Source organism: Chamaea fasciata, unplaced genomic scaffold, assembly GCF_029207755.1.
Source record: "Chamaea fasciata isolate MVZ Bird 193981 ecotype frontalis unplaced genomic scaffold, bChaFas1.0.hap1 SCAF_9, whole genome shotgun sequence".
NCBI classification, from domain to species: Eukaryota; Metazoa; Chordata; class Aves; order Passeriformes; family Sylviidae; genus Chamaea; species Chamaea fasciata.
Window position 1 is genome coordinate 15,820,100 of NW_027094094.1, and position 15,536 is coordinate 15,835,635.

General features: G+C 40.8%; 1 protein-coding gene across 7 annotated transcripts in view; it reads left to right on the forward strand.

The window, feature by feature from the left end:
* EXOC6 (exocyst complex component 6) overlaps window positions 1-15,499 on the forward strand; it is an 88,558-nt gene extending 73,059 nt beyond the window's left edge. For 6 of the 7 annotated variants that reach the window (XM_066191186.1, XM_066191188.1, XM_066191187.1 and 3 more), the window contains 3 exons: window positions 13,439-13,551; window positions 13,895-13,906; window positions 14,374-15,499. In XM_066191186.1, the coding sequence (XP_066047283.1) occupies window positions 13,439-13,551; window positions 13,895-13,906; window positions 14,374-14,506 (258 nt within the window). In that variant the 3' untranslated portion in view covers window positions 14,507-15,499. Of the gene's footprint in view, window positions 1-13,438; window positions 13,556-13,894; window positions 13,907-14,373 lie in introns of those variants that run through there. The other variant, XM_066191191.1, reaches the window with a different exon arrangement.
* Window positions 15,500-15,536: the final 37 nt, after the last annotated feature.

A 15,536-nucleotide genomic window follows, 5' to 3' on the forward strand; every position in this document is an offset into this window, starting at 1 on the left:
AATAACAAAGCTCACATGGAAGATTCACATGTAGATTGTGTCCTCCTTGCAGAGGACTTTCTCTAGAGCATTAGTAGCAAAGGAATAGTGCAACTTAAAAGACCTTGTGATTACAGAAAGTGTGAATAATGAGTGAATATTTCTGCATAATAATGCAGAAATAAATCAAGATATGAGTAGATGGAAGCACTAGATGATGGGGAGAAAAAAGAATGTAAAAATAGGGGATGAGGGGGGGAAAAAAGATAAATCGATTTGTGTCTGTTAATGTACTTCATTATTCTTACCCTTTTTTTTTTGTGTTTATAATTTTCTGTGGTTTATGCTGAGACCCAGTAAGAACATTTCCATTTTAAACAGTAGAAATTTGAAGAGATATCCAAAGAAAAGAAAGACTTTCAGTACGCAGTTAATGGTGTATATAGTCCATAAAACCATCAGGTTGCCTTATTCCCAGGAGAACTCAAGCTTTCCCAGTTTCAGTTGTGTGCCTCCAGGAAATCGTTCAGAAGGACACATAATTAGCCCACACTCTTCCAGAGTGCACAGTGTAACTTGATGCAGTTAAACCAGAAGACAGTTTTCATCTTTTGACCCTGTGTCAAATGTGTCAGTTGAGTAGCTTACCTGAGGTCTGTAAAACAATGTAGGCAATCAGATATTTTCCCATAGAAAGGAGCATGCACACAAAACCACAATTTAAAAACCTGACTTATTTTCAAAGTAACAGAAAAAGTGGCTGTTGTAAGTGGCACAATTCAGTGCATTCAGATTCTGTTTCTTTTTGCCAGTCTGAAGTTTAAAGAAAAATGTTTGCCCTTGCTTAGGATGTATGAAAGGACATTAAAAGTGGCTCTTTCACTTAGGCACTAGCACGGTATCGAGTCATCTGGAAGGGTGAATGTGATACTATCATTCCACATCCAAATGATAGTTCTGGGAATGGTAAAATGTTTAGTATAGTGTCTACGTCTTGCATCCGTTGACATGCAGAATAGTTGAAAAAGTTCACAGTGAAATGGAATAATGTTGAATAACTCCAACACAGAAATGCCCTGGTAACTGTGTGGGGTGGGGTGGTGGTGGTGGCTTGTGTGTGTCAGGGTGTGGCGGCTGCAGGGGGCACCTGTGTAACTGGTGGAAAAGGCACAAGCTGAAAACTCAAATGACACTGTAAAACAGCCCTCATAGCTTAATTAAATAAAACCAATAATGCGATTTAAGCTTCTTTGAGTTAAAATTACTTTAATACGGGTGTTAATTACTAGAGGATTAACACTGCTTACATGTGATAATAGATTTGGTCAGTCAGTAAAGGGTGAGAATAATGTTCGTTTAAGAAGCAAAAGAATCTAGCACAGGATTACTCATTGGAAAGGGATAACATTTCAAAGTGGCAAGTAAAATCAAGGGAAGATGTTTTCAAATTGCAGGAGGCATTACAGGCTGAATTTTGCCATCATTACTCAGCAAAAGTTCCATGTGTACTGCAATCTGTTGGAGCTAAAATACGAAGAGTAATTACTGCAAATGACATACAAAATAATTTGCATCTACTTGGCCTTCCAGGGAAATCATAAGAAATAATTTTTTAGATAAAACATTAGAAAAAAATATTTTCTATAGAATTGAGGAGAAAATGCATAATCTAAAGGAAAAAGACCATCTTCTAAGGAGAATAATTTCTTGAAGATGTATTTCTTGGAAAAGAAATTCCATTGGACTGTTGCCTTTGAGCAAAATGGGGTTTTTCCTAATATGTTTGCAAACAACAGCCAGAGGAGAAAGATCTTTTGCAAAAACCCAATTAAAAAAGGAAATTTTGAGGTATCCAGGTTGCAACTTGCTGGGCATGGAAGCCTTTGTTAAACCAAGTTTTCTATACAAGTTAACAAAACAAAACCAGGATTTTATACGGTCTATGGTATTTGCTAAAATGTTTTGAGAGTCCTTTGATAGATATAAATAGAGAAGTAAATGTTTTCTTCTGGCTGACGAGGAAAGTGAAGGTTGTCCATGAAAGAATATGGAAGCTTTTTCCTAGTGATTTTGGCTTTCCTTTTAACTTCTCTATTTACATTCCTGAGCTACTGATTGTGGAATTCCTTGTCCAGAGGTTCTCAGGTCTAGCATAGCTTTCCCTAAGGGATGTAACTTCATCTGCTACAAAGGGTGGTTGTGCAGCCATACCCTGAGTGAGCTACTTTGGAAGAAATAATTATCTGTTTACAGTAAACTTATGATGGCCACATCTGTAAGTATCTGTGTCTTACGGATTGTACTGGATTTTTGTTGAGGGGTGCAAACAGAATTATGCTGTTTTGTGGCCTGTTATGTCTTGAATTTCAGTGGCTTTTCACATATTCTAGCTCAGCGCCCAAGATCAGCTGAGACACTTTATTGAGCAGTTGCTGTATTTGTATCTGCTTCCTCCAGAAGCTTTTCAGAGAGACGTCTTGTATATAAAATTTGAAGTGTTTTGATGGCTGCCTAAGAGAAGAATCTGGCACACTGTGGCTGTCATCTTTTTTCAATTTTAGATGTGCAGCTTTTAAGAAATGCACAAATGCTAAAAGAAACTAAACCAAAAGAAAGTTGTCAGTTAAAAAATAATTATTCTGTTGTGTTGAACCAAATTATTTCCCCTTACCTGCTGTTGAACCTGAGGTTATCTCAGTGGAAATAATATGATTCATAGTACACACTGCAGATCATGGACTTCTGTAGAGACCAACTGCTGCAGATTCAAGAGTGCTCATAACCATTATAAACCTGATGTAAATCCTCCTGTTAAATTGAATCAATCTCTGTAGCGATGTAATTTCAGCATATTTCATAGATGTAATTTTCAGAATATGACAAGACATGACTGGAAAGCTGGGAGAGGGCAATGCCCTGTTCACTGAATCCCTGGTTCCCAGCAGTGCCTGCATTGGCGCTGTCCTGTATCTGCTTTTGAGCTGCAGCTTCACACTAAGAGCTGAAGTCTTCTCTTCCTCTGTAAGTACAAAGCTGATGCCATGGAGCTGTGCCATGCTCACTTGTCTTCCCATAGGCATCAGTTTGCCTTTGCACACCAGGGCTGTGTATCTAAAGCTCCTTCCTTCAATCCTAGAAGTAAACTGGACTGAAATTTAAACTTGGAGTTGTACGCTTGGGCAGATGGCTGCAGATGATTAGTTCTAGGGTACAGCAGCCTGACTGTCTATGTTAGATGCATGTGTATACAAGGACAGTTTTGGGGTACTTAAAACTAGCATTTGTCAAATACAAATGTCTTGTGGTATGGTATATATACATACCTGTAAGACTACAGGCATCTGGAGTTAGTCTTCCGGATAGTGCTAAATATTAAATGTGACAGATGGGACAAGAGTGTTCAATTCCAGAACACAGTATGGAAGTGGAAGTGAATGTGTTTTGGTTTTGAATTTTTTTCTAGTTACACCAAATTAGATTAATTTAAATTAGACCCACCTCTAAACCAGAGTAGGTGGTTAAAATTTAATTTTAGATTTTGAACTTTTTGACGGCATTTTTATAATGAATCATCTCTGATGGATTTTTGTTAGTGTAAGAAAAAAGAAGTGCCTATTAAAATTAAAGATTAAATAAACTAAACTATAAAATTTCTTTTTGGTAGATGTCAATATTTAAGTACTACTGGCAAACCTGTGTTTTAAAAACAACCAGAAGCCAAGTGAAAATGCCAGCTGAAATGAAACTGTGCTATATTAAATACTTCATAATTTTAACAGTTGAAATTGTGTTTTCAAAGTCTTGTTCAGGTGAGAGGCAGATGGCCTGTTTTGGGGGGCTGCACTTGTCACCCCTGGTACTGTTTGAGCGTGTACACCTCTGTGTCAGGAGCTCAAAACCAGAAAAAATGGTGAATGACCTGACCATTGCATAATACACAATTTTTAAGCCACATAAAATTTGCTATTGACATAGTTTTATGCTTTGTCTAAAGGGACTTTGTGTACGGACTAGCACGCTTGACAGGAGCAATTTGGCCTGAGCCCATGCCCTCTGGAGCCTGACTGTCTGCCAGGCTCTTGCTTTTCAAACTCTTCCCTGCTTCTAGACTCAAAAGATGGTTCTTTTGCTACTAGTCCAGCTTATTCTTTAATGATGAAGAACAACAGGCTTCATAATAAATATTTTCACTGTAATTAAACAAATCTTCTTTGAAGAGGTATTACTTGTTGCTATGTTGTGTGTTTCATAGGGCCTAGCTATTTATATTTGTCTCAGAAACTACTTTTCTGTGTCTTCAGATGTTACATCTTGGGCTGCTTGAAGTTTTAATGGGATTTGTAAAAATTATACATTGGGAGTGTTTTTCTGGTTATGGTAACAGCAACAAGCTTGTTCACGTGACTTCAACAGCAAGCATTCTATTTTATAAGCAGGTCTAAGTTCATTTTGAAGTGCCAAAGTAAAAAAAAAAAAAATTCCATGATTATAGCAAGGCATCTCTCAAAGTGTACCACAAGGTCCAAATTTTAGGAAAGATTTCTGCCCTTTGCAAGGTTTTTTTCCTTACGAAAGATATATGAATACAAATAACTTCTGTTTTTTCTTAGCATAGCAACAAATCCCAATGGTTCAGCTGTCATAACATTATACATTGTACATTTATGAATGTGTTGAAGATTGTATCCCAACATTCAAGATAGTGACAGATACAATTTCACTTCTAAATTTGAAACAGATGGTACCATTTAAATACAAAATTGTTTCATTCTTGTGAACATTTCAATGTCCCAAGCTTAGACACAATTTCTAAATGCATGGTGCTTAAAAGGAAAAGGCACGTTTTAATGCAGTGGCTTAAAAACTGAAAGACACTGTCTTTCTAACACAGACTATCCTTCCTTTGAAAATCCAGGGCTCAGTTTTCAAAGCATTGTCCAGGAATTTAGCCTGCGACCCCCATTGACACTAATGGGAATTGCATAGCTAAGTCCCCATAACATCACTTTGAAAATCCATTTGTTGTACCAATTCAGAAAAATAGCATAAACTACAGGGAGACGTTCGCAGATCAAGAGATCAATGTACACTTTGAAATACAAGACCAATGTGTGTTATTGCAGTTATGTGATCAATAGGGGGGATTCAGAAATTCACCACGTTCACAAAATAAGTCACCAGGTCTAAATAAAACAAAATATTTTGGCAAGTGGCAGGCAGACTTGCTAACCGGACTAACAAGATGTTTGTCAGCAGTAATGAACACCTACTGATTAGGTGCTAATTGTGTTTGGTTGGTATGGTGTTATTCTACAGTTAGCAAACTGTCTTTCTGTCTTTCAAGCTGGACTTAGGTATCTATATTTTAAGTGGTTCAGTTGTTCCTTTGCAACCAAGAAATGTTCAGATTACAAGACTTGTCTTTGTCCAGTTTTGATTCCGATCCTGGTCCTTTATGTTTTGTTTTCCAATTTAGTAAGTGCTTTCATGGTGTGCATGCTTTTATTAACAGGAGCATAACTTGGTGAATAAAGATGATGTTATCTTCATAGTCATGCAGATGGTTTATGGTTTTTGTTGGAAGTAAGTATATACCTGTGTAAGATGTGTTCATGTATACTTGTGCAGAGATTTAAAAAGTGTTGTTCTTGTTGTGTAGTTGTGTTACTGCAGTGCCTATGAGTCCCAGTCATGGACCATGGCCCCATTATGCTGGGCAGAATATAAATAAGTGTTTTAACAAAAGAAAGACAGTGCTGCCTCAGAGCTCCCAAAGCAATGAGATTATAGCTCCACTGAAAGGTTAACGTTATGTCAGAGATTATGAAACAGCAACGATTCTGGTTGACAGACTTCCTTTTTGGGTCCTGAAACCCATTTGTCCTTCTTAAAACAAGGTGGGGTGTGGGTTGGTACAGTGTGAGCTCCTTGGAGTAGGAAATGTTGAGGGCTGAAACACTTGTGAGTGGCTTTTGTGAGTTTACTATGTTTAAAATGAAAAACTCACCTTCATGTTTGGTGCTTTTTAGCTCCAAAGCCCAATAAAAGTAGTAATAACTGAAATATTTATGTGTTTGCTCTTTCTTTATCTTAGTGACTTCAATGATACGTAGCTAGCAGTAGCCTTTTTTTTTTTTTTTTTTCCCTAGGCCAAAAACCATGCATCCTCAAGGAAAAAAATTGTAATGTTACTTCTGTATTCTTTCCTAAGAAAAGATTGGGTGTAGCTTGCAGTTGTATGTGCTTGGCACTATTCATTTCCCAGAAGAGTTCACCGTATTCTAGGCTTTGGGTTTTTTTAATTAAAGAGGTCAAAATCCATTATATCAAAATTTCAAAGAATTTACCAATTAGCTGTAGTCTGTGATGCCCAGCAGGTGGCTTTTATACTATTAAAGGGAGATTGTTTCCATCTCTGATCAAAGCAGAAGCAAAACAAAAGAAAATATAGAATATTTTGCTGTACACAGTGCAAACCACATGCTGTGTAAATTATGTGAAAACTGTACATGAGAGATTGTTCAGTCATCCCACTTCAAGAAAACGTTCTATATATTTTCACTGGTCCTCGCAAGGATTTCAATGGTAATGTCTAAGTATGTTTAGATTACTGATTAGCTGAGAAGGTTAGACAGCTTGCTATTTCCTAAAATGAAGACTTTAGCATTTTTCTTATTTAAAAGTAAAAGTAAAAACGCACAATTAAGTAGATAATGAATTTACTAGGAGTGAAATTAGAAAAAGCTGAGCGTGCTGGAATGTTTCAAGATGCAAAAAAATTCCAATTTGCGCTTTTCAGTGATTCTAAACTTCCCCGATTTTTGCCTACTTAAAAGAATGTTTGTGACCTTTTGACCCTTTTGTTATCCCTTACTCAGAAAGGCCTTTATTCTGTAAGACTTAGGTATAAAAAAATAAAAAGAGCATTAATGGCGTAACAGTCCTTTCTGATCACCCTGTGTAAGATGTTTATGCAAAGTGTCAATAGAGGCAATTGGCCTAACAGTGTGACAACCTGCTTTGCTTGGAAATGGGCTAATCTCCTGTTTGGGTTATCCAGAGGTCAGGTAAGGATTTCTTTTTTCGCACTCCCCGTAGCGCATGGGTACATAACCTGCAAACACTACAGGGCAGAAATCAGAAGCAATTGAGCCCAAAGATGCCACAAAGCATTTTTAGTTAATCCTGAGCGGCTTGCTTTTCCTGACTTTTTTTTTCCCTCTGCCTTCTTTTAGTTTTTCCGTTCCTGGTCCCATCCCAGAGAGTCTGCTTGAGCGTATAACACGTAATGATGAGAGGGACTCTACCAATTTCATTATCTGCTGCTTCACTGTGTTGGTTTTTTCTTTTCTTTTCTTTTTTTCTTTTTCTTTTTTTTTTTTTTCCAAACAGGCATCATCCCACTCTTTTTTGAAGTTCACGTGGAAACCTACTTTAAATCTCAGTTTTTGAGGGCTGCCCCCTTTGCCCTGTCACAGCAGGCTGGAACTCAATAAGAGCTCAGGCAAGCGTAGCGGGCCGGGCAATGGGCCTTGGCGGGCTGCACGCTGTGAACTCCTGCCTCACTGAATCAGCTTCTGTGTGTTTTTATAACTGCCTTTTTTTTTCCCTGTTAATTATGCCCCAAGGCTGTGGAAAGACAGCATTTATCTGTTTCAACAGACTAAGCAGCAAGTGTTCTGACATGTTTATCAGGCAAATTGTACCTGACAAAAGGTAATTACATATGCAATCAAGTCCAGAAGTAACTGGGTGATTAGGGGTTAATAAACTGTTTAGCATAAGAAATATTCAGCTTGTGAGCAAGGAGAGTGGGCCAGAACTGACATAACTGACAGTGATATATTAAAAGAATTACTTTTCTTTGGATGGAATATTTGACTTTACTGAAAGGTAAGAAGGAAATTAAACGTACAACTCAGTTTTATCTCCAGCTCGTGAATTGCTGGTGCCATTTGTACAACCAAAGCTGTTTGCTGATGCTCATGCTGCTTCAGAGGAGATTCCAACGTGCACCATTCCAACTTTCACTCAGCTACCTTGATAATTTACAATTAGGATTTTTGTAGTATAACCAGCACAGTGTCTAATGGACACTGCCCCCATTTCCATCTGCAGAGCTCAAGTCTCCTCCTTCTGTCTGTTGCTGTGTTCACTCTGTGCATAGCTAGTTCCCAAAGTTGTGTTCTCTTCCAAGATTATTCCTGACAGTTGCCCAAAAGTAAAAAGGGAAGGGCACCTGTATGATATCTGAGGATGTGACAAGAGGCTCAAATGGCATTGAAAGGGCCGGATGGTCGATTCCAGCAGCTCCCAGCACACAAAATTCTCAAGTAATTACAAGATGGCCTAAATACAGGACTATGGCTGAGCTGCTCTGAACTTTAGGTAATACAATACAAAGCTTTAGGGGGCAGTGATGAAGAGTAATTTCTATTCAAATACGGCCATATCACCTAGATGCTGGGAAAACGGTAGAGTACTAACTTTGAAGAATAGGTAAAAGTACCCTATTTGAAATCAGAATTCTGTCCCTAAGTTTAAGATCTTTTCTCCCCATAGCATCAGTATTATAATGTTTTGTGTTAACTGATCCTGTTAGCTAGCAAGGTCTTACAGTAGGAGCTCTTTTAACTAAAACATAGTTTAGTATCTTTTAAAATAGAAGTCTTCCAATTAAAAATGGCAGTGTTATCTGTATAATGTGAGAAATTACTATTAACTTTTACATAAGTACCTTTCTTTTCCAAATGATGTTTATTTCTACAGAGAGACCTAATGTTAGACATAAAAGGCATTTAGAAAATACCAGCACATGAAGGGAAAATTACAAAATCAAAGCACTGTAGAGCATAATTCAAAATAAAAGTGCAGTGCAGCAACCAGAGGCTTAAGTTGCCTGTAATGTTAGAAGCATATATGTGACTAATAATGTAATGGTTTGGGAAAGCAGCACTGCTGCATGTACATTATAAAAATCATGCGTCTCTCTGATGATCAGCCCTCATGGTTCCAAGATATTGGATAAAGGTTCCCCTTGTATCATACCTTTAGAAGAGGCAAAATCCTCTAAATAAGGTGAAGTGTAGACTGTATCTTGTAAGTGAAGTAAGTGGACAATATATAGGATGTTCTGTGTGGTGTACAGGAAAGGCTAAAGCTTGTTGTTTTTTTTCTCCCTTGTTCCTTGTTTGTTTTTTTTTTCCACAATGACTCAGACACAAACACATCTCTGCAAATTGTTCCTACTCAGAAGGGAATAATTTCTCCTTGCTCCTAGGGAAGCATATTCTGCTTCATTATAAAATACTCGGGTATAGTATTGCCTGTCTGAGCTTCTTCTTATTTTTCATGGTTATTATGGGATAAAGAGCACAGCAGTGCCATTGTTCTTGGATAGCAGAGTACATATATATATAGTTTAGTCAGTGCTTCACAGTGTTTTGGCTGCATGATAAGCTGGTTCTGACTGAAGACCCTTGGGTGGCTCCTTAGGTAGGGCTGAGTAGCTTTCCAACAGCCAAAATGGGCTGTGCTGCCTCCAGACTCTGAGCAGTGAGGGAGACTGCCTTTCTGTCTGAAGTTTTTCCATACATGTTAACTTAGGAAAGATGCATGTGCAAAATAAGCATTTTTCCTATTGTAATTTCAAGGCAAGCTGTGCACAATCTAACCTTGAAGGAGTCGCAGCCAGTAGCACCAGTATGATGTGATACATACACTCTGTGGCTCTGACTGATTCTTGAGCCTGGGAAATACTTATTGCCAGGACCTACTGTTTGCCTATATTTATCTTTTGACAGTGTATGCCAATGTGGAGCATTCCTTGTTAGACAATACAAACAATACATTTCATTTTCAGTTATTGTCTCAGTAATAGTGAAAGCTTTAAGACATAAAATAGTAGTAGGGAAATGTTGCTTTATCTTGGCCTTTAATAATTTTTGATCCTAGATGTTGCAGTAAAAACTTCTGTCACAGAACTAGCGAACTGTCCTGTGCTTCATGTACATCATCTGCCTGTGGCCAAGACAGTCCCACTTTTTCTGTATCAGGGAGAGAAATTAAAATGATTAATTTAAATAGGGCACACATTTGTGTAGCAAAAGACGGCGTAAATCAGAAAGGAACAGAGCGGCAGAAATTGAAATAGATTGGAGAGTTAACACCTCTGCATTGTTGCTGCGGGAGTGAAGGTGAATTCGGTGTTGTGTTGTACTCAAGTGAAGCTTTTCATGAATGGATTGAAGTTATTTCCCACCACCCTTGTGGTGGTCCAGGGGCCAGCGAGTCATTTCTGCTAGACTGTCCTCTCTGCCACTGGCTGCTCGCCAACCTGCTGCCCTCACAAAGCGCCTGCGTGGGCTGGGAATCCACTGAGCCCAGGTGCCAGGGCAGATGCAGGTGATAGGAATGGCCAGGACACAGGTCCCAAGAGCTGCACAGCAGGCAGCTCTTGCCCACCCCACAGCATGCAGTACTTGCTGTCAAAGCCCACTGCATACAGCAGTATGCCACGGTGCAGAACTGCAGCTGTGAATGGGACAAAATGCTCAATGCGTAATCATGCACAGCAGCAGTCTGGTCTCCAGCAGTGTCTGCAGCTCCCTGCCACATTTAATCCAGAGCCAGGACATGATTGTCACACTGCAGCCTCTGAACAGACGCACAGAAGGAGGGAAGGGGGCTGTGACTGAGTGGTATTTGTCATTTGATTGCATGTCTGGGCCTTTGAGCTACCTGCCACATATCATGACAGCTGCTTGAACTTAAGAGATTTATTGGCATGTAGTTGCTTGCGTGCAGCTCTTTGACCATGCATGGAGCAGGGAAGAAGCTCTGGGTACAACCCCCTTGACAATAGTGGCTCTTTAGGTGGTCATTCTTTAGGGGCAGGACTGTCTTGGAGTGCACAGAATATGCTTCATGTTCTGTGTGACATTTGTTTACCTCGTGTTGAAAAATAACAGAGTTCATGGTCTGTTTAGAGCCCTACATACGTACCTGTGTTTGCCCAGGTGACAGGTGTGGTGTAATCTTCCAGCCATCACTGTCACTGAGATTTCCCAGAGCCATGGCACAGTCAGTTGAGTCAACCATTGGAAGCATCGTATGAAACGCACTCATGCAGTTTTGTCAGGGAAGTTTCTTTGAACTTACCAACACTGTAATTGTGTCAGTCACCAATGACTTTGGTGCTAGTGGGATACCTTTAGATACCTTTCACCCATATGAGCTTCAGGGTTGTTTAGGATTTACCCAGAATCCTCAATTTCAACGGTACAATAGGGACAAGAAATGAAATCTTTCACCTCTGAGTCACTGAATACAACTGCAGGAACACTGGTCCATCCTTAAGGACCATGTCCCATGTGGAGCCCATGACAAGTAGCACTGCAAGTAGCAGTAAATTATTAATGACCAGATTATATAGTTTGAGTTCCTTTCAGCTTTATCCTCATAGTTTGTCTTGTGCATCTGCCTGTGCTATCTTTCCACTCTTTTGGTTGTGCTTTAGAATACCTGTGAGGACCTTGCACCACAAACTGTGTAACACAGGTACTAACAAGTGAATAGTAACATGCAGTAGCAACTGAGGCTGTGAGTTTCACAACTGATGCTAATTTCTGAGTTATCAAGCCTTCCCAAGCCTGTTTGCCTGGTGACTGAAGGCATGATCTCAGCAACTCAGTAAAGTTGGTGATGTCCATCTTGAGAAAGGGCTTTGTGGGAAAGAACTGTTTGAATTTGACTTTGGTGGTTATCATGGATATCTAGTCAGCAGAGCCTCCTTGGGTTTTTGGTCCTTTCACCCCTATGAGATAGTTAAATGTAGAATGAAAGTGTCACTGAGGTTTGTAAGGGTCCCTCAAGGTCTTTGGGATGATTGAGCAGTAGGTGTGTCAAAGGTCCATTAGAATGCCAGGAAATGTTACTACCTATTCCTAGAAAACTACACTACAAATAAGGAAGGAGTAATTAATTAGAAAACTATGTATTAAAATTAGGCACTATATTTGGAAGTAACATAAGAAATCTGTTTGGAAGTGGGAAAATTTGCAAAAATGCATAGAAATTTGAAGCTGGGAAGACTGGATCTGTGTTTTTATTCTGTAAATAATTTGGCGTTATGATTTCAGGCATGAGCATTACTGGACACCTCTGACAGTTTATCAGGCTGAGAAGTTTGAGTAAGGCGAGGTTCTCTGGGGTGCAGTCCTCCTCTTAGTGTAGCCTGAGAAGTCATAGGAGTCGGCGCCTGCTGCAGCTCTGCCTGTGGGAGCAGAGGCTGCTGCTGTTGTGTCCCAGCTGTAACAGCTCTGGTCTGGCTTAGCAGAAGCAAATGTTTGAAGTGAACAGGATTCTTCCTTGAAATAGCAAAATGGTGTGACTTGCAGTCACAATTTACATTTTAAAAATGTAAATAAATGTCTGTTACTTTTTTAAAGTGGTTTTGTTACACAAAATCCTGTTCCAGCCCATCTTTCCAGCATTACTGTTTCAGCCGGTCTCCAGGGAAGCAGGGCTCTAGGTTACACTGAGGACTCAGCTCAGCAGAGCAGCCACAGGCACTGCACGCTGGGGCAAAGTGTTGTTAGTGGTTCCCAACGCTTATTTTAACAGTAGGTTTGGCTAACACGGGGCAGCCTGGGAACAAGCCCTTGTTAGCCCTCAGCAGCAGGACAAGGCCAGGCACCAGACGCAGGGGGAAGCTGGGGCGCCCCGCCATTGACGTCAATGGCAGTGGGGCCCGCTGGCCCTCAGGTAGCCGTGGGAAAGGCATCCGGGAGCGGGGCTGCCTGTGCCCTGGCCCCTGGCAGCCTGGGCAGGGTGCCCAGCGGTGCCCGGTGATGCTGCAGGGGGAATTAGGCTATGAAGGCTGTGAGGGTGCTGGCTGCTGGAGGTTCGGCATTGCATCTCATTGTAAAAGCAGGCTGGTTTTTGGTTTTGTTTTTTTTTTTTGAACAGCAGCTCTGAGATCATGAGTCGAAGACCTGATTTGAAGCTGCAGCTAAGCGTAGAACTGTGCTTGGAGACTTTTTGTTCCTGCACTGCAATGTTTGGGTTTGTTTGGGCCAGAAGTGTGTGCCCAAGGCTTGGCGCTGAGTTTCGGGGATCAGTCACAATGGAGAGTGCAGCCAGGAGGTGTTTAATTCACTTCGTTGAGACTACCTGAACCTCTCGTTTAAATTATTGGGAGAAGCAACAGACAGCAGCCTCCTTGTCTTGCTCCCCACGGTAAAGCAAGTTCCCAAATACAAAAGCCGTGAAGCCATTAGCATCCCCTCCTGGGGCCGAACCTGCGCAGCCGCCTCCCTGCACACTGAGGGAGGTGAGAGAGGTTAAAGAAAGAAATGGGCAGGTGAAGGGGGGGTGTTGGCTGGGCTCGGCGAGGGGCTGCGCCCGGCCTCTCTCCGCAGAGCCGCCCCGCGCTCCCTCACCCGCCTCTCCCCCGCAGCTCCTGGACCTCTTCATGGTGTGGGACTGGTCCACCTACCTGGCTGACTACGGGCAGGCCACCTCCAAGTACCTGCGGGTCAACCCCAGCACGGCCCTCACGCTGCTGGAGAAGTAAGTGCGGGGCCGGGGGCCGGAGGTGCCGGCGCGGGGATGCAAAGCGGCGCCGCAGCCGCCCTGCCGGGAGCGGCGGGGCCGGGGCCGCGGCAGCAGCCAGCGGCTGCCCGAATTGCCGCTCTAGGGAAGGGAGACGCTGAGCTTTGGCCGTGGTGAAGCCGGTGCGAGCGTTTCGGCCGGCCCGGCGGGCGGGCAGGGTGGGCAGGGTGGGCAGGGCGCGTTACCAGCAGCCCGGTACCAACCTGCTCGTAAAAACCGCGTCAAAACTGTTGCGGTTTAAATACGCTTTCTAACAATGTTTTCTCTCCTCTCCTGCCTGCGATGAAAATGTCTTTTGCAGAGTTCACAGAGGGTACGTATCGCTTATATTGTTACAAAATATTGTTTCTGTAACTCACTTAATTTCCCGAATTTCGTTTTTATATCCGTTGGTACGGGAAATCAGCAATATAAATGCCCGTCATTGGCGGTGAGCGAAACTTACCCATTCGCCGAGTCTGAATTTACCATGGAAGGAGATGATACTAACGGGTTTTCTAAATTGCTTCTCTCCTAAGGCAATTGGTAGGATCGGGGTTCTGCCGAAGGGGTATTTGCTTAATACTTACAGGCTATTTGTGAAGTAGCATTTGTTAAAACTAATTCTACATTGTAGAAGCTTAATTTAAGAACACATAGTGAACAGGTTATGTAATCTTTAAGTTCTTATTAGCAGAAAGATCAAATGAGAAATAGTAGTAAACCAATCTAAATAGTCGGATTTTTCATTTTCAATTTATGCTTCTAATGTGTTTGTCATTTGCTTTTTTATTTCTCTAGAATGAAAGACTCCAGCAAAAAGAACAACATTTTTGCTCAGTTCAGGAAGAATGACCGTGACAAGCAAAAGCTAATAGAGACTGTAGTAAAGCAACTTAGGAGTTTAGTGAATGGTATGTCCCAGCACACATAGGCCTCTTAAATCGACAGTATCTCATCACACCAAGTGGTGTTTCTTAGCCACTATTTCTACTAAGCAAAATGGTGATACCCGTCAGGACTTTTGTTTGATGGAGAGAAGGAAAAATGCGGTAGATGGATTGTACATGTAGTCTTCAACAAACAATTCTTTGTACGTATTTTTAATGGATCGAATACTATTTTGTATATTGTAAACAAATGGTGACAAATAAGGTTGTACAATAAAACCCAGCGCAATTGTATTGTACATGGAACAGCTAAACTGTAAATATGTTATTTAAATATCTGCAGATATAGTGTCCAAAATTTTGCTCCAATTAGGAATTGAGAAATGATCCCTTAGTTGCTGTTTTCTGGTTGAATCCTAATTTAATGGTTTGAAGCATTGAGATACTTGGTTTCAGATGCCACCTATTATTTTCCTGCATTAAATGTATATTAGCCTTAAAGTGATTGGACATAATTTTGTATACCAGGTTTTGTAGTCCGGAGGTATGAAAAAGTCTTCTGATTTTTAGTACCTTTGAAAACTACCTGAGAACTAGACTTGATATCTATTTAGTGTTAGGACTTCTAGGCTTTGTTCTCCAAAAGGGTTTAATCTTGAGGTTGTGAATGTAAATAACCATTTGAGTTCTTTATAATGTGACATGTTGTTTCGTTTTGGTTTTGTTCCTCAGGGTTACTATTTCTAACTGTACTTTTGTAAGATCTCGGGTTCTTTATCCCACGCTGCAGTAAGGAATAGGTTTGCCGCTGTTGGTTTCGTGCCGCATCTGTTTGTTTGCGCTTTCTTCTGCCAGCCCCATCCTAGCGATTAGCATTTTGTCCGACTATCGGTCTCTTTGCACTGTCCCCTCCTGGCTATTTTAGACACTAAGAGAATGTCTAACAAATGCAAACCAAATGGAACGTGTAAAAATAATGTACATTTTCGCTGTATTTTTAAGTTATTGACGGTCTAAATACAGTAATATAAACCTCACCCGTATTCCTGTTTAATCTCACACACCGGAGCACGC